This window comes from Eulemur rufifrons, chromosome 27 (assembly GCF_041146395.1).
Source record: "Eulemur rufifrons isolate Redbay chromosome 27, OSU_ERuf_1, whole genome shotgun sequence".
In the NCBI taxonomy this organism is placed as follows: Eukaryota; Metazoa; Chordata; class Mammalia; order Primates; family Lemuridae; genus Eulemur; species Eulemur rufifrons.
In genome coordinates, this window is record NC_091009.1 from 23,089,540 (window position 1) to 23,108,796 (window position 19,257).

General features: G+C 35.6%; 1 protein-coding gene across 4 annotated transcripts; it reads left to right on the forward strand.

Annotated features, from left to right (window-relative positions):
- The first annotated feature begins 60 nt into the window (after positions 1-60).
- Positions 61-18,904, forward strand: NSL1 (NSL1 component of MIS12 kinetochore complex). 4 transcript variants are annotated; one of them, XM_069459538.1, is made up of 7 exons: positions 61-302; positions 2,601-2,679; positions 6,119-6,249; positions 7,594-7,648; positions 17,214-17,281; positions 18,024-18,090; positions 18,575-18,646. In XM_069459538.1, the coding sequence occupies exons 1-7, from the start codon at positions 69-71 to the stop codon at positions 18,592-18,594; spliced, it is 654 nt and encodes a 217-aa protein (XP_069315639.1). In that variant the 5' UTR covers positions 61-68; the 3' UTR covers positions 18,595-18,646. The 4 variants fall into 4 exon arrangements, with proteins under 4 accessions (XP_069315639.1, XP_069315636.1, XP_069315637.1 ...); XM_069459535.1 differs by lacking the exon at positions 18,024-18,090 and having other exon boundaries at positions 18,575-18,904; XM_069459536.1 differs by lacking the exon at positions 18,024-18,090 and having other exon boundaries at positions 7,597-7,648; positions 18,575-18,904.
- Positions 18,905-19,257: the final 353 nt, after the last annotated feature.

Genomic DNA, 19,257 nt, shown 5'->3' on the forward strand with positions numbered 1-19,257 from the left:
CGTCTTCCACCAGCGGGAACGCGCTCTTCCGCTCCCAGAGTCCCCTGCCCACAGTTCAAACTGGAAAAATGGCTGGGGCTTCTGAGTTGGTGGTCCTTGACCCTCCATGGGACGGGGAGGGAGTGGCCGGGACAGACAAACAGGCCTTGGTCCCTGTCATCCCCCGAGAGGACTTTCGGGTGCGCTGCACTTCGAAGCGGGCTGTGACGGAAATGCTACAACTCTGCCGTAGCTTTGTGCAAAAGCTCGGGGACGCTCTGCCGGAGGAGATTCGGGAGCCCGCGCTGCGAGATGCGCAGTGGGTACGCGCCCAGTTAGCCACTTCTTTACTTATTACCCCCTTACCCCACACCACGGGTCTCAGGGCTCAGAAATACCGTACGCCAGGCTTCGGCAGAGTTAAAGTTGCCCCAGGCTACTGTCGCAGTAGCCTGAAAAACGCGAGGGGAGAACGAAATAGATGCTGATGGCAGCTGGGTATTATTAATTACTTAGACCAGCGTTGTCCAGTGAAAATACAAGGCAAGCTTAAAATTTATGTTATTTTGCATAATTTGTGTCATTTCAAATTACAAACAGGTGAAATTAATTGAAATAAAACATTTTATTTAACCCAACAAATCCAAAATATTTTAACGTATAACACAAATGAATATTTTGCATTCTTTTGTTCATACTCAGATTTTTAAATCTAGTGTCTCGTATTAATATTTACAGTACATCTTTCGAACTAACCACATTTTAAGTGCTCAGTAACCGCAAAGTGGCTAGTATTAATAGCTTCCTTGTGGGACAGTGCAGGCATAGACTTTATGAGGAATTCCCCAGGAAAGGGTAATCCTGAAACCAGTCCTTCACCCAGCCAGCTTTTGGTCTTTCCTTTTGCCGATTTTAGAACATCCTGAAAATAGAGTGAAAACGTTTTCCTTACAAGTCTAAAATAGACAAAAGAAACTTTCTTTGTTATAAATGTCACTATCTGAGATCACACAGTGGCCCTTATAGCACATTTCCTCTTCCTTTCTCAAATACTTCGCAGAGCCTTTGAGATGATAATTTCTTGGGAGCACAAGAAATAGAGGATATTGGTGCCTGTCATAAGGAAACACAATCTATTTATATGTAGAAGGAGAAGTTTAAAAGCTTTAAAGCAGCACATTTGTGAGTTTAAATGACCACAGTACAAACAGTAAAAATAAAGGCTAAGTGGAAGAAGAATGAAGAAAGACTCCATGGGTTGTGATTCTGTATTCTGGTTTTGTATACAGTGGCTTTTATGTCATTCCCTCCTTGCAAGCAAGACTAAAATAAAGACACATCTCAGGAAATTTTTAGTAGTTTTTTTGGGGAGACTTTTGTTGCTATAATGGTCTTAGAAATTGTCTGATTCTACGAAATGCTAAGGTGCTTAAACCTTTAGTTACCTTACAGAAAAAGGAACTTGGCTTAAGCTACTATATTCTGTTTAATGGGACAGTAAAGCAATTTGAAGGTAAAGATTTGAGGATTTAGACTACCAAGGAAATTCACTTGTGTTTTATTTTAAATAAGGTAGAAGCTTTAACTATATAGATGTATCTCTTTTTCTACAACTGCATAACAGTGGCATATATTCTTTAAAAATAGTATTGATAAGACTCTGCAATGAATATTACAAAGACAATTTGTATTCTCAGATAATCCTTGAAAGTCCATGCATCAAGTAAATGTTTTACTGTGTAAAATCTTTAAAGTGTAGAATATGTACTTATCAGTCATTTGGTTTATGCTTATTTTTAATTATACAAATGTTACAAAATACATGCTTATTGTAAAAAATTCAAAAAATAGCATAAAGCATAAGTCGTCTTTGAATTCTCCTTCCCCATCCCTCAATCTGCTTTTTTTCTTTCTTTTAACCAAATATATCTTTGACTATTACTTGTCAGTGTTATGTAGAGATAATCTTTATCCTTTTTGAGTAATGCGTGAATTGGATATATTATTTAACTCTTCTAATTTTGAATTTAGGTTTTTTCCACAAATTTTCATTATTTCCAACAGTGTTGAAATGAATATTCCTAGTACATCCTCTTTATGTTTTTATGAGAATAGTCCTTTAGGATACATTGCTAGAAGTGAAATTGTTGGGTAATAGGGAATGCGTATTTAAAAATTTAATGGAGCCAGGTGTGGGTGGCTCATACCTGTAATCCTAGCACTCTGGGAGGCCTAGGCAGGAGGATTGCTTGAGCTCAGAAGTTCAAGACCAGCCTGAGTAAGAGTGAGACCTCTGTCTCCACTAAAAATAGAAAAATTAGCCAGGCGTGTGTTGTGTGCCTATAGTCCCAGCTACTTAGGAGGCTGAGGCAGGAGGATAGCTTGAGCCCAGGAGTTCAAGGTTGCAGTGAGCTAAGATGATCCCACTGCACTCTAGTCCAGGCAACACAGAGAGAGACCCAGTCTCAAAAAAAAAAAAAAAAAAAAAAAATGAATAATAGGCTAGTCTGCTATTTTTCTTTATATCCTCTGTCACACATTTGAGATTGTTGTTTTGCCAAAATGTTTGAATTCAGTTTAAAATTATTTTTAGTGACTTGAATGCTGTGAATTTATTGCAGACTTTTGAATCAGCTGTGCAAGAGAATGTCAGCATTAATGGACAAGCATGGCAGGAAGCTTCAGATAATTGTTTTATGGGTATGTGACTTTTTCCTTATGTCATTAATTTCTGGGTTATTTTTGCAGCTAATGTTTTGAATGCTGTTTTTTAATCCCTGTTTTCAGTGTCACTTATTTTTAAAAAATTCTTTACTAGGGGAATAAAAAGAGAAAACTAATATAGCAGACTATTTAAGTCATAATCTGAGGCCAAAACAGTAGGTACCTTAATCCTTCATATATGCTATCTGGAATTTTAAACAGGACTTTCATCTGATTAATCTTCAAAAGTACCCTTGTTAATAGTTTATTGGAAAATACTGTAGAATTATCAACAGATGAAGAAACAGGCCCAAAGCATTCATGTAATTATATAAAGCAAGTTGTATTTTTGAAAGTGATCCTTAGAGCAGATAGTGAAATACCTTTATAAGTGTGAAGTTAAACTATACTATGTTTAGCATAAACATAGAATATTAAGTGTGAAGTTAAAAACTTTACTACGTAAAAGATGAGGTCACATACTTGTAGAAGGCTCCTTAAAAAGACAGAATATTTTCTTGGTCCAAAGCAGACTTGATTGTACCGTAACTAATGGTGTTGACATATAAAGAAATCAGGGTTTTAATATAAAGATGATTAGGGAGGAAAAAATTTAGTGGAAAAGGAATGTAAGTGTGGGAAGAGAGGCAGCATTCCCCAATGCATATGCAGCAATGTCCAGAGAAGAGCTACCCTGACAAGAGGGCCAGAGTAGCTTGTCTGTCTCTATGGTGATGTTATTTGGATCTGACCAGCATAGCTCAATGTCACTGCTTGAGGTTCAGATTATCCAGTTATACCCTTGAGTTGATTCTAAGCCCACCAAGCAACCCTCTGTGGTTATAATTTTTATTCTCAACATTAAGATAATATTTTGCCCAGGAGATTTCACTGTATAGTCCTTGGGTTTATTATCAGCATCACCTAGGAATACTTTCAACGGTACAGCTTTTCACTGTCCTTATCTGACTTGTTCTATTAAGTTACTTTGGAATTGCCTTTGGTCTCAGGCTGCCTATAGTAATGTGATTCATCAATTTATGGATTAAGAAATGTATTTTCCGATAGATTAGTATGCGGGGGGAAGTGTGGTTGTCCTTTGGCCCTTTTTCCCTTCATGACTGTTAGGGGAGATAATTGAGAATACTACATGTTTATCTTCTTCATGGGTACCAGTTAAATGCTAGGCCCTATGCCAAATGCTGGGAAATAGATGAAAAAACCTGGTCCTTACCATATAGGAACTCATTGTTATGGAAGGAAACGGACAAGGAATTACTACACTCTTTGGAAAGTGGGAGAAGACCTAACACAGTAGGGTTTTGTTAAATTAAATTATATTATAATATTACATCATATTATTGTATTAAATTTGTATTATGTTATATTAAATTATATTAGTGAGAGTTTGCTAGATAGGAGGTAGGGAGGACATTTGAAACAAAACAGCATGTGCAAAGGCACAAAGGAGTGATATGTTTGGAAGATGTCAGAAGTGAATTGTGAAAACTAATGGCAAATGTGGCCAGAAAGATAAGTTGAGACCAGAGCATGAAGAGCTTTGAAGGCTATTCTGTCAGCAATGGGAAACCAATGAAGAGTTTTAAAGTAGAATTACATGGAAAGGTCTATGTTTTTGAAAGCTAACTGCTGGTGGTGTGAGGGATGGATTGGAGAAGGAAGAAATTCCAGGCAGTCAGATCTTAGGGAGGTTATTGTAATAGTACAGCAAAAGATGGTGAAGTCTTGCCCCAAGACAATAGGAGAGAAAAAGTTTCAAGAGATATTTAGAAGATAGAATTAATAGGATTTGTTTCTGATGTAATACATAGAAGCAATAAGTAAGCTTCACAAGGGCAGAGGTTTTTGTGTTTTATTAACTGAGATTTCCGAGTGCCTGGCACACGAAGTCATTGTGTAAATGAGTGAACCAACAAAAAAATGAATGAATGAATATAAAAGTGAAACAAACGTCTTCCCCTCTCCCTCTGTAACTACTCTGAAAGGGCTTGATTCCAGGAGGCTGAACCAGGCAAGTTTAAGATTTGAAATGTAAGTTTCTTGAGAGAAGGTCCTATATCTGTTTTTCTCGTCTCTATGTTCTCAACTCTTAGTTTGGCACATGGTAGGCACCCATTAAATATTTAAGTCAATGAGTAATTCTTTCCTATTCAGATTTGTTTATACATTTCAATTTTGCAGATTTATCCTTAGGTGACGCTAAGAAACCATTTTCCTCCCTATAAAAAATATTTAGCTGGGAGACCTTTTTTTTTTGTTTTTTTTAACTGATTGTAAAATAGTACATTATTATTTTCAGGCTACCGATTTAACTTTTTTAATGGATAAATTAAAATTTAGAAAGGGCTGCTCATTTGAATGAGTATTCAAAGTAAAAAATATCTCTTAGTATGTCCTCTAAAGAAGCAGTTTAGTTGGAGTCAGTGAATATTTGTTACATGAGTGAAACACCATATCTCATTAATATACTTCATTAATCTTTACTTGATATTCATGTATATGCTGATATGTATCAGCACTTTCTCAAAATGTTTCAAAAAATATTGCTGGGTCCCGTGACTCACACCTGTAATCCCAGCACTTTGGGAGGCCAAGGTGGGAGGATCACTTGAGGCAAGGAGTTTGGGACCAGCCTGGGCAACATAGTGAGACCCCATCTCTCAAAAAACATTACAAATTAGCCAGGTGTGGTGGCACACACCTGTAGTCCCAGCTAGTTGGGGGACTGAGGCAGGAGGATCACTTGAGCCCAGGAGTTTGAAGTTGCAGTGAGCTGTGATGGCACCACTGCACTCTAGCCCAGGTGACAGAGTGAGGCCTTGTCTGGAAAAAAAAAAAAAAATAGCCTAGTTATCATCCCTTTTTCCTTTACTTTATTGTGCTGCCATTTAGAACTTTTCTCTGTTCCCCAAGGACTCTATGATCTTTCAAATACTGTTTCTTTTGCCTAAAATGCTTCTCCCTATTATTTTTTTCTCTACCATTTTATATCCATTGGATTTATGCTTATATTTCGAACTCAAGTGTTACTTCTTTGAAGTCTTAAGTTTCTCAGGCAAAGTGTTTCATTTTGCTGTGGCCTGATAACATTCTATTCATACCTCTATTGCATTTATCGGGTTGCCTTGTAGTTATCTTTTTCTTCCAGTGAACTGTGAACACTTAGAGAGTAGGGATCATGTGCTCATCTTTATATTTTTCTGGTTTAGGCCTAGCTTCCATAGATACTCAATAATTGATTGTTCGATGAGTAAATTAATTAATCACAAAAGTAGAGGCATCCATTAACTTGCTTTATTTGTTTCCCTTAATTAGTTTATGTTTTCTAAATTTAGTGTATATCACATTTTCATATAGGATATAAACAACGAGTTTTAAGGCACTTTTTAGACATACTTTTTTTTCCCTGAAATAGATTCTGACATCAAAGTACTTGAAGATGAGTTTGATGAAATCATAGTAGATATAGCCACAAAACGTAAGCAGTATCCCAGAAAGATCCTGGAATGTGTCATCAACACCATAAAAGCAAAACAAGAAATTCTGGTAAGATGATTTGCCTTTAAAATGTTATATATATTTTACCACAATAAAAAAAATTAAAGTATAAGATCCACATGGAGATACATGACATTTTGTTGTCTTTTTCTTTCCTGCCTCAGTATTGTCTCTTATAAGACTTTTTCCTGTTTTAGTCATACTAGTTTTGCATATAGCTGGTATTAAAATTGAAATTGGAGATGGAAGACTGACAATGACATTATGATTCTGAGACCAGGATAGAAAAGGAAATTTATGTTTTAACCCTTTTCTTTCTATTTGTCGTCTTGTGTTTGACACATTATTTGTACATATTAGTATGTTTTGAAAGATCTTTTAGTTAAACTGATGATGAAGATTGTTTCAATACATGTTCATAATACTGAAATTTGCTTTATTAATTGTGTATAATTTGTTTTGCTCTAAAAATCATGACCATTTGGGTCACAAGATCAGGAAGTCAGCTCCTTCAGCCTGAGTTTTTTAGATAGGCAGAGCCATAGACTTGCTTCTTACTTATAATTACTATAGATGTCAATGACCAACCATATCACACTCCCATCTTTTCAGATTTTTAGGACTGGGAATAAATAAAAAACAAAGATGAAGTCCACAAGACCTAATCTTCCCTTGCATGTGGTAGGGAGGAGGTTTGCTAGTAATGGCATTGCCCCTCCAGTGAGGTATGGCCTTTAGTGTGGTGGTGGCGCCAACCCACTTTTTAGAATGGGGTTTTTGTGGAATTATGAATTTTTGTTGTTGAGACAGAGTCTCGCTCTGTCACCCAGGCTAGAGTGCAGTGGCATCATCATAGCTCACTGCAACCTCAGACTCCTGGGCTCAAGCCATCCTCCTACGTCGGCCTCCCAACTAGCTGGGACTACAGGTATGGGCCACCACACCTGGCTAATCCTTCTATTTTTTTTGTAGAGATGGGGTCTCGCTCTTGCTCAGGATGAAATATGAATTTTGAGTTCCAAACACTTGTCCTAAATAAACTTTTGAAACACAGTCCATTCAAAATTTGGAGACTACCCTGCACTTTAAACACAAGCATTCAGTCTTTGCGCTTTTTATTTGCTTGATGCTTTTTCTGGTTATACTTTTTTATAATGCTGTTCCTTAGTATATGCAGTAGGTGGCAGTACTGTAAAAGGTATAGTTCAGACTTAGTTTGGTCTCATCTTTTTTTCTCTCCCTTCCCTATCGATTTTAGGATCTAATTATTTTTTTCCCCAAAACAATGATACTGCTGATAGTATGGTATATTTGCCTACATTAGCTGAAGAAAATGTCTATATGAGGCATTAAGTGATTAAATTAAATCTGTTTAATTTGTATTCTGTTTAGAAGCAGTACCATCCTACTGTACATACACTGGACCTAAAATGTGACCCTGATCCAGGTGAGTCAGTGTTTATTTATGGTAAAAATGAAGCATCAGCATGTAATTTTCATGAGTTCCTGATACTCTTCTAAAAGGGTCAGTGTCAAGAGTATCTTCCCTCTGATGCTTTAACTTCCTACCCGTCATCCATATTTAGCTCTTCACTTAGGATTACGAGAACTTGCTCTATACCGTATTGACTCAATTTCCAGGAGTAGGACCCAGGAATCTGAACTTTTATAAAGCTCTGTCCCGATCTAGACTATTATAACACTACCCATCTCTAATTTCTATTATAATACCCTTCTGTCTCTAACTGCTATTATACCATTCTTTGCATTACAGTCAAAGTTATAATATTAAAGCATATTCTCATAGTGTTACTCCCCAGTACAGTAACCTTCGTTGGTTTCTAGTTGTATAGAAAATAAAATACAATGAAAAATTTAATGTTGAATTTAAGAATAGGTAAGTACATTCATTATGCCTTTGAACTCAGTTCTGCTTCCATTTAGATGCATTCCCTAAAACATAGAGAAATACAATTGATACAGACTTACGTAAATCAGCAACAGAATTGGCATTGCTAAAAACATGGATCATATATATTTTCAAGTGGCTCTATTCTCACATTTTAAAGTTTATAACAGTTTTCCTAAGAGAATCTTTGAAATTTGCCTTTGGTACTCAAAAATGCAAATTAAGAAAGAACAGTTAAATTCTTGATTTATTTGTATAGAATATGTATACTTACAGCTCTGAGCACCTGACCTTTGTTGAATTCTGAACTACTTTTTACCATGTCCCTGCGCCTTCCCAAATCTCCTAAGCCAATGGGATAAACTGAGAGGAGGAAATACAAGCATAAAGCTACATCAAAGTTGGTTAAAAATCACATCACTCACAATGTTTGACATTAAAAATTGACCTAACACTTAATAAGTTGTCATCATTCACTAAAAAGGGGTAGTTGCCAAAATGCAGTGGTTGACATATGCTTGTTTTGGTTTTGAATAACATAAAAATGGTAATTGAAACTTGTGGTATCATAATATACTCAAGTATTACTTTTTAGACATAGTTCATTTCTCTCTAAAGAAACTTGGTTACCTTGTTATCTTAGGAGGGAAACCATAAATGATTCTTTGTACATGATTTTACTCCCACCATTCTGATTATGTGGTATTAGTGGAAGAATCTAATGTATCATATGATTCTGACTTCAAAAGTAAGCAAAAAAATAATTAGAATCTATCTTTTGGATACATTTTGAGATTTTTATCATTATTCATTTATATTAATGTTTATAAGCTCAGAATAACATCAGTTCCTTAAAGATAGCAAAATTAATGTGTAGTTATTAACTTCATATCCTTGGCCAAGAAGTCACTTCACTTCTTCAAGGCTCAGTTTCTTTAGTGGTAAAATGGCGAATTCTAGATTTGGAGCCTGATGTCATTAAACATTACAGAATGTCTGCCTACTTATCAAGGTTGTAGTATAAACCAAATCAGATAAGGGGCTGTATAAACTATAACTAAAACAATGCGTAAGTATTTGTTTATAAGGAGATGCTATGTAATGATAACCCTGTTTAAGTTGCATCCTATTTACAGTAGTATACCTTATAATATTGGTCTTCCTGTTTCACTCTTGCCGTCTTCCATCTCATTCTGCATAGACAAAGTGATTTTTTTTATTCTTTGAAATAGTTCAAACATATAGAAAATATGGAATATAACATAATGAACATCTTTGTACTTACCATCCATATTTAAGGGCTGTTCACATTTGTCTTACTGGCTTCAGACCTTTTTAGCAACTAAAATGTACAGATACAGTTGAAACTTTCTTTGTGCCTTTCACCATCCCATTCCACTCCCTTTTAGCTCAGAAGTATAACCATGATCCTCAGGCTGTGTGAATCCTTCCTATCCATGTTTTTATGCTTTACTTTGTAGATATGTGTTCATAAATAATGTATGGCATTTGTTTTTAAATTTTTATATAAATTGTATCATACTGATGATATCATTCTGCAACTTTTTTTCCCCTTGAACATTGATACACACATGACTCTCTATTCATTTAGCTACTGTATAGTATTTCATTGTATAAATATACCACTAATTACCCATTCGTCTTTTGAGGAACACTTAGATTCTTTTGTTCTTGATATTTTGCTCTGGGCTTGTTTTTTTTAATAAGTCTTTTCAAAGAGTCAGCTTTTAAGTCAGTTGAGTTTTCTATTATTTTTTTTTTTCCAGTTTTCTAGTTCCTTGATTTCTGATCTTATCTTTAGTATAGTCTTCCTGCTTTTGTTTTCTATTACTTTTAGCATAAAAATAGCATGTGGGGTTTATGTCTGTTATTATTTTGTTTTATTTTAAGAGAATTGAGCTCTTAATTCATTTAGTTCAGTCTTATTTTTACTAAATGCATTTAAGGCTACAAATTTATCTCTAAGTCCTGATTTAGCCACATACCACAAGCCTTGACATACAGAACCTTCATAGTTCAGCTCTAAATATTTTTTAGTTTCCAAATATTGTGTAGGAGTTTTGTGGGTTTTTTTTTTTTTTTAACCCATTTCTCCTCTTTATTGCCTTCCATTGGGCTGATAAAGTTTTCTTTATTTTCTTATTTTTGTCTTTTTTTATTTGGAAACTATATACTGTGTTTCTATTCCATTAGTGTTTCCTATAAAATTTTAACATACTATAATTCTAAAATTATCTAACACAGTTTGGAATTATTCAGTATTTTAAGTCCTCTCATGAGCAAGACAAGGACCTTTGCACAGTTTACTCGCTGAATAGGCACATCCCTCTGCTAATTTACCTTCTTGTTTTTATCTAGAATTTTAATTTTTCTATTGTTAAAAAACACAATTTAAAGGTTACTACCTTTCTTGTATTCAATGATTAATTAAATTTATTATTTAGATTTTTCAAATTGTGTAATTATTGTTGGTTCTTGGATTTCATATCTTTTTTCTGGGTTCACTTTTCTTGCTGAAGTGCTTCTTTAGATACTTTAAGTAAAAGTCTGTGGGTGTTAAACTCTCTTAGTTTATCTTTCATCCTTGCTCTTGAATTTTGTTTTATTTACTTTCATTCATCATGTTGAATATATTACACCATTATCTTTGACACTTCTGTTTAATGGCTTTATCGAGATATAATTCACATACTATACGGTTCACCAACATAAAATGTACAACTCAATGGCTTTCAGTTTATTCACAGAATGATACGATTACCATAATTAATTTTAGAACATTTTCATCCCAAAAAGAAACCCAACACCCCTTAATCATTATCCCCAATCTCTCATCTCTCTCCCCTAGCCCTTGGCAACCACTAATCTACTTCCTGTCTTTATAGACTTGACTATTCCAGACATTTCATGTAAATGGAATCATGCAATATGTGGTCCTTGGTGATTGGCATCTTTGAATTAGCATAAACAATGTTTTAAATTTCATTTATATTATATGTTGTAGTATATATCAGTACATTTCTTTTTATTGGTAAATAATATTCCATTGTATGGATAGACCATGTTTTATTTATCCATTCATGAGTATACAGACTTTTTTAAGTTGTTTCTACTTTTTGGCTATTATGAATGATACTGCTATGAACATTCATATACAAGTTGTTGTACAGACATATGTTTTCAATTATCTTGAGTACAGATAGAATTGCTAGGTCATATGGTAACTCTATATTTTGTTTTTTGAGAAACTGCCAAACTGTTTTCTAAAGTGGTCACACCATTTACATTCCCACCAGCAGTGTGTAAGAGTTCTCTTTTCTCTACCTCGTGGCCAATATTTGCTTTTTGTCTTTTTGATACTAGCCATTCTAACTTCGGTAAGATGATATGTCATTGTGGTTTTGATTTGTCTTTCCCTGATGATTAGTGATGTTGAGCATTTTTTTTCACATATCTGTTGGTCATTTGTATGGCTTCTTTTGAAAAATGTTCAGATTTTTTTATCCTCTTTTTAATGGGATTGTTTTTCTGCTCTTGAGTTCAAGTTTCTCATGTATTTTGGATATTAGTCCCTTGTCAGATGAATAGTTTGCAAATATTTTCTCCCATTCAACAGGTTGTGTCTTCACTCTGTTAATTGTTTCCTTTGCTGTACAGGTGGTTTTAGCTTGATGTGATGCCATGTGTCTTATTTTTGTTTTTGTTGCCTGTGCTTTTGAGGTTTTAGCCATAAAATCTTTGCCTAGATCAGTATTGTGGAGTGTTTCCTCTATGTTTACATCTAGTAATTTTACAGTTTAGGGTCTTATATTTAAGTCTTTGATCCATCTTCATTTGACTTTTGAATACGGTGAGAGATAGGGGTCTAGTTTCATGTTTCTTGTGTCCTAACGTTGATATCTGTGCATCTGGTGTAACTGCTGCTTCTTCTAATTTTTTTGATTGGCTTTCATAGGGAAAGACTTTTTCCTGTAGATGTAGCTGTAGTGTTGGTTGGGTAGGGTGCTTAGCTTTGATTCTGGGTGCATACAGTAGTATAGTATGATTTCTTTATCTGTAATCAGTGTCAGGGGTGTCTGTGATTTCCTCTGTGGCTTAGGCTGTGGTTCTTGGCCGTGGTGAGGCTTTGCTGGGGTCAGGGACTCCAGGCAGGCCAGTTTCTGGGCCCCAGTGGTGGCAGTAGCGGGCCAACTGTGCCCATCCTTGGTCCCCTAGGCAGCATACACAGGCATCAGTATTAGTGAGTTCATGCACACAATTCTTAGGCCTCCAGGTGGCTTGCTCAGGTGCTGGCAGTGATACAGTTGAGCTGGGTGGGTCCTTGGGTCCCTTGGCAGTGTGCATGGTGTCAGCCGTAGCAGTTAGCAATGGGAGGCATCACACTGCCTGACTTCAAAATATACTACAAAGCTATAGTAACAAAACCAGCATGGTACTGATATAAAAACAGACACATAGACCAATGAAACAGAATAGAGAACTCAGAAATAAATCCACCTATTTACAGCCAACTGATTTTCAACAAAGGTGCCAATTCTTTCTCATTTAAATGCTACCGCCTCAGAAAGATCTTCCCTAACTACCCTAATTAAAATAGACTGTCCCCAGTTCTTTATTATGACACCTGTTTATTTCCTTAATAGCACTTGTTATAATTTACAGATATTTTTATTTCCTTGTTTATGGTCTCTTTTTCACAAAACTGAAAGCTCCGTTAGTTTTTCTACACTATATTTGCATCACATGTAGCCAGCATATAGCACCAGCTCAATAAATAGTGAGTGACTATTACTCACCTACTGATTCAGTCATATATACTGAATGTCTACTGTATGACAGAAGTGTCTCAATGTGGAGGCTGTAACGAACAACACAAAGTTCTTGCTCTATATAGCTTGTATTCTAGTGGGAGAAGAAAAGTAATAAATATAAAAATAAGCTGGTAATATCAGTGCTAGGGTGATGTGTTTAGGTGATAGGAAACAATTTTCTGAGGTAGAACAGGAAGGAGTTTATCTGGTGATGATCAAGAGGAAGAACTTTCCAAGCAGAGGGAAGAGGTAGAACAGAGTTTTTAAGAATGAGCTTGAGTATTCATGGAACAAAAGCTCATTGGGGCTGTCGTGGAGTGAATAGAGGGAAAGAGCATTACAGGATCAGATCAGAGACTTGGCTGAGGGCAGATAATACAAGCTTAGGGCCAGCAGTCTGAAAGTGTGCCTTGAGAGAGATACAACAAGGTACCGAAGGAGGGAGTGGGTGCAAAGGGTTGTGTCTACCAAGCAGGTAGGTTCAGCTGATCTCTAAGTTGTAGCAAAGGGTTATCTTCCAGAAAATCATAAATCACTGCTTAGTTTTTCGTTTCATTTTTACCAGGGATGCTGCTTTCCAATTCATGGTTCTAATTCATGGCTTTAGTTACCTCTTTAGAAGCCAGTACAAGCCACACGTCCTGTCCTGTGCATAGTTGCTTGTTCAAACTCATAAAATACATTGGAAATAGAAAGGAAGCACTCACTTAATGCCTTTTTTTTTTTCCTTTTGCTGAATTTCTGAATTTGGGCAGGCTTTTGGAAGTTCATGTTTCCTAGTTTAGTCAGTGCAGTGACCTGAAAGCAAAACTAGGTTGATTACTCAATCTTTCATTTCCACTTTTTCATTTCCCTATGTTTTAGAAAGCAAGTGACTAGGGAAGGCAGTGTTCTCAATGGTGCTTAACTTCCACATTTTTAGGAGAAAACTTTAAAAAAAAAAATCTTTGCAGCAATCTACTGATTAGCTACCTACCAATAAGATACGGTTCTCATTTGCCAGTTATAACCTTTTATAATCCTACCAGTATAACTAATAATTGCTTCCATATTGTCTTCTTTTTTTAAAAAAAGTCCTGTGAAATTAGTTGAAAAGACTCCCCCTTTTCCCTATCCTTCACTAAACATGTAGTAATGGCAAGGAGCTATTTTAAGTTTCTCTACAGTAAACTTAATGATACTTCCAGTTCTTTTGCTGACCCTACAAATAGAGGACTGAGAGGCAGTTCCTCTTCTTTCCCAATAATTCTGTCTTGCTTAAACCACTGCCACAATACCTACAGGTAGCCACTCACTTACGAATGGTTATGTTTTAAAAGTTCCTATTTAAGTCTGAAATTTGGAATTTGAAATGTATTTTCCACTGGAAAAAATTTATAAATGGTATTATAAATCAGTAAGTCTCTAGGCTGCCCTTTAAAGGCCTATTTAACCTACAGTGGAACTGAAATGCTACACATTTATGATGAAAAACACTAGGAAAATCATATTTAAGATGCATATTAGTTCCACTATATGACATTTAAGTAGGATTTTACAGGGAATGGTCTGGATCCTTCGGTGCCATTGTTTGTGGTGAGAAGAGTAAATAGTGCCATGAGGCTCTAGAGAGGAGGCATTGAGAACCCTTCTGGAGGAAGCCCATCCATCTCCTGCATGGCATGGACCAGCCGTCTTGCATAGAAGACATTCTTAAGTCAGATATTTGTGTGTCGGGTGTTTCTGTAATACTCTTACTAGTTACAAAATGTGAAACAATCATTTAGAATCATTTTGAGTGAGGGAATGAAAAGTTTATATATTTTGAAATTTCCTAAGCAGATATTATTGTTGGAAAGTACCTTTTTGATGTATTTACAAACAACATATTCACATATTTAGTGATCATTTTTAGTTGTGTGTGTTTTTCCCTCCTTTGTCTTTTTTTTTTTGACATAGGGTCTCACTGTTGCCCAGGCTGGAGTGCAGTGGTGCAATCATAGCTCACTATAACCTTGAACTTCTGGCTCAAGCAATCCTCCTGCCTCAGCCTGCTGAGTAGCTAGCTGGGACTACAGGCAGGTGCCACCATGCCAATTTCTTTGTCTTTGGGAAAAAAAAAAAAATCTTTGTTTGGTTTTATTACTAAAGGTATTGATGCTACTTAGTTTTAAATGCAAAGGACTTAATTCATTTAACTGGAAAAAAAGGTAAAGTTAATAGTTAAAACTCTAGAGTTCTATTTTTACTTCTTTACCAGACATAATTATTTAATTATTTTTATTTCAAGAGGTTTTCATTGCATTGGAGCTAATTCTTGACCATTTGTTAACATAGTCTTATGACGATATAAACAGAATTATAATTCCTGGCAGAGTGATATTTTGGAAAGTTACATGTAGAATGTAGAAGAGTGTGGTACTTTGGATGCTAGGAGGTAAGAGTTCTGTTCAAGTCTAGATACATTTCTCAGCTTGGAAACTTGCCTACCTCACAGGGTTGCTCAAATTACATGAGACTGATTGGGAATGTTTGCTGACCGATACTACTGTGGGAACGGGTTGATGGTATAACAGGTAGGGAAAGCTTTCATGCCATTGTGTTTCTCTTCTTTGAACTTTTTCCTTTCATAGCCAAGTTTCTCAAAAGAATAATCTGTACCTAACAGATTCACTTTTAATCTCATTCTTGTAAAAAAAAATTAGTATTTAGTGTTTCTATTGTTATGACTATGTAAATGTTCTTCAATCTGAGTCAGGTAATTATTACTATGAATATTTTTTTTTCTTGAACAGCTTCCCACCCCTTTTGGAATGATAATTGCTTTATTTTTCTGTTTGCTTTGTTTTCTCTTCTGTCTATTGTAACAGAACTGTAAAGGTCCTGTCAATGTGGCAGGCACTTCAGGTTATCCATCAAATCCACTTTTAAATTCTTTTTCTTTTTCTTTTTCTTGGGGCTGCTCCTCTGGCAGCCTTCCTTCTTCCTATTCCGCTCTGAACTAGCTGCTCTCTAGGCCTGCTGCAGAGCTTTCATCCCATCTGTTCCTTTCTTCATCATCCTGGGAATTTCCTTTACTTCTCTCCTGTTTTGAATCATGTTTCCTGGTTCCTTTTTTCTCCTTTTTCTTGTTTTGTTCCCTTGTTTTGGTGTAGCACATCCTCTACTACCAACCTCCTGCCCACTCCTAACATGATTATGTACTTGCTTTGACTTTTAAGAAATTTCTCTTGAGAACTACTCTTCTCAAAACTAATTTGGGCCGGGCACGGTGGCTCATGCCTATAATCCCACCACTTTGGGAGGCCAAGGCGGAAGGATCACTTGAGGCCAGGAGTGTGGCAACATACTGACCCACATATTGAGACCCCTGTCTCTACAAAAAATTTAAAAGAAAAAATTTTTAGCTGGACATGGTGGTATGCACTTGTAGTCCCAGCAACTTGGGAGGCTAAGGCAGGAGGATTGCTTGAGCCCAGGAGTTTGAAGTTACAGTGAGCTCTGTGATCCTGCCACTGCACTCCAGCCTGGGCAATAGACTGAGACCTTGTCTCTAAAAAAAAAAAAAAAAATTTAAATTAAAAAAAACCCCTAATATGTGATCATTTCATAATGGAATGATTTTTCTTATTTCCAGTTTTGTTCGCAATTTTAGTAAGATTTTTATCCCTCTGTATCATTGAATATGCAGTTCTGTTATGGAATAGCCATGAACATTCATAACAAAGATTGGAAGAAAATAAAATGTATTTGGAATCAGAAAAGCATCAAAGAAGTAAAGAAGGAGAAATTAATATTACAGACCATCTATTCTAGATTTTTTTTTCCAGAAATTCCATCTAGGTATGGCTTTAATGCAATGTGATTGTATATTCTAAGTTCAAATACATTTTATTTTTATAAAATTCAGAGTAACACAAAAATTAAGTATTAGCCTATATTGAAAATGTGATGATAGTGCTCAAAAATGTTGAACACAGTGGTAGGTAATGTATAGAGTGAACATTGGGCTCTCCTTTAGGGGCACACAGTGTTATGACTACTCGATAGAATGTTGTCTGCCATCTTAGGCTTATAACTTTTAGTTTTACTCTAGTGTTATAATGTTCTCACAGTCTTTTCATTTATCTAGATAAATTTAATAGGACACTTGTTTTAATAGATTGCAAAGTATTCTGAGAAAAATTAAAGTGAATAGTCATAGCAGATTTTTGTCCAGATAGCATCTGCATGCCTTTTATGATTTGCTATTGATCAAACACCTAAAATACTGTTTGGTGATTTCTTTGCAGCCTCTCATATGGAAAATCTGAAATGCAGAGGGGAAACAATAGCTAAGGAGATGAGTGAAGCCATGAAGGTGAGAGCTACACACCAAAAAATTATAAAGTGAACAAAATGTATGGCTAGGTATTTGCTTTCAACATTCATATGTGTTTTATTTCTTCTGTGACAGGAATTCTCAGCAGTCTTTTATTATAAATAGATCTTTAACGAATTTATTAAGTGACAGTAAGATTTAGAATAAACTCCATTTATCAGGTACTTACTATGTGCCAGGTATCATCCCTGACTTCTTTAAAGATTGGTTATGTTTTGGGGTTCTGAGCATTAGCAGTTCATCAGATAATTTTGTATAGTAATACTAGCTAAAATTAATTGAGCACTTATTATGGGCACCATCTAACTACTTTACATGTATTACCTCATTTAATCCTTCTACTAACCCTGTGAGATAGGTACCATTATTTCCTTATTTTATAGATGAGGAAGCTGAGGCACAGAGAGGCTAACTAATAGGTTGCTCAAGTAAGTAACTGAGCCAGGATTTAAACCCTGGACGTCTGGCTCCAGAATCTGTACTCTTAACCACTATATTAGACTACGTCTCCAACTTGGGAGTTTTAATATTACTATAGTAGAATTATTTTATATTATTGACATTTACTTACCCAGGTAGAAAAACATTTAGATTTCTAGTATATGAAAATTATTTTTAAACTCCTTCAGACTCTCCCCTGTTCTAATGTTAATTTTCTATAACATTCGTTTGTGGTTTGGGTTGATTCCATGATTTTCTGGTGGTCATCCTTCTCTCACAGCTTGTTTTTGATCAGGAGTTGGCAAACCATGGTGAGCCAAACCAAAATTCCGCCTGCCCTTGTTTTTGTAAGTAAAACTTCACTGGAACACAGCCATGTTCATTCATTCACATTCCTACAGCAGAGCTGAGTTTTTGTGACAGAGATGTAAAGCCCCCAGAGCTTAAAAATATTTACTCTGGGGTCCTTTACAGGAAAGATGTACTGATCCATGCTTGTGATGATTAAAATTTCTAAAATACTCATTATTTCTAACATATGGAATTTCAGACATTAAATCCTTAGCTCTGAAATACTCTTACTCCTGTTCTGCCAAGATTGTATTTTACTACCAGGCATTGTAGGAATAGAACATATCTTTTAGTTAAAAATTCCTCAGCTTAAACTAGTATTTTGAAGGTAAAGTCAAATATCTATGACTCCAGAACGTTAGGTCTCAGAATAAGCCTTGAGCTGAAGAATTAAATCTAGAACGTTGTGTCCCTCTCTCTGTGTTTGTGTTTCAACCTGAGATTAATGCCGACTGTTACTGTTTGTTTCTTTTTTTAAAGTCCTTGCCTACATTAATTGAACAAGGAGACGGATTTTCCCAAGTTTTAAAGATGCAGCCTATTGTCCAGCTTCAGAGGATCCACCAAGAAGTGTTTTCCAGTTGTTATAGGAAACCAGAGGCTAAATCTGAGAGCTTAATTGCACAAATAGAAACCACACCAACAGAGACTGCTTCCAGGAAAACCTCCAATGTGGTGTTGAAAAGGAAGCGAACTGAAGACTGCCCCCAAAGAAAATGGTATCCATTGCGGCCAAAGAGAATTAATCTTTACACATAAGCCCTTTTTGTTTATTTTGGGAGTTGAAAATAGGCGATATCAACATTTAGATTATAGCCTAATACCTAGACAAGACTTCATTTAAAACAACAAATAACTCTTTTACTAGTGATTGATTTATACAAATATAGTAGCTCTATGCTAGCATGTGATATGATATTGTATTTCTTTCCTCACCATTTCATTTATTTTCAATGAAAAGCTTTTTTTTTTTTTTTTTTTTTTTTTTTTTTAGTATTGGCACAAAGCCCATCAATGGGCATTAAGAATGCAAACTTTTACTGTCCTTAAATGCCATCAACTCTTGGCTGCTTTATAGCTTTTGTGGAATTTCATGAGTAACATATTCTGTTAGGTTTTCCTGATATATATCTTTCTTAAAAAAGAAAAAAAGCTGTGTAATC

Coding starts and splice junctions, on each gene's coding strand:
- NSL1 (XM_069459535.1), top strand. CDS start 69: ATGGCTGGGGCTTCTGAGTTGGTGGTCCTTGACCCTCCATGGGACGGG. Junction 303..2,600: donor CGCTGCGAGATGCGCAGTGG/GTACGCGCCCAG, acceptor AATTTATTGCAG/ACTTTTGAATCAGCTGTGCA. Junction 17,282..18,574: donor AGATGAGTGAAGCCATGAAG/GTGAGAGCTACA, acceptor CTTTTTTTAAAG/TCCTTGCCTACATTAATTGA.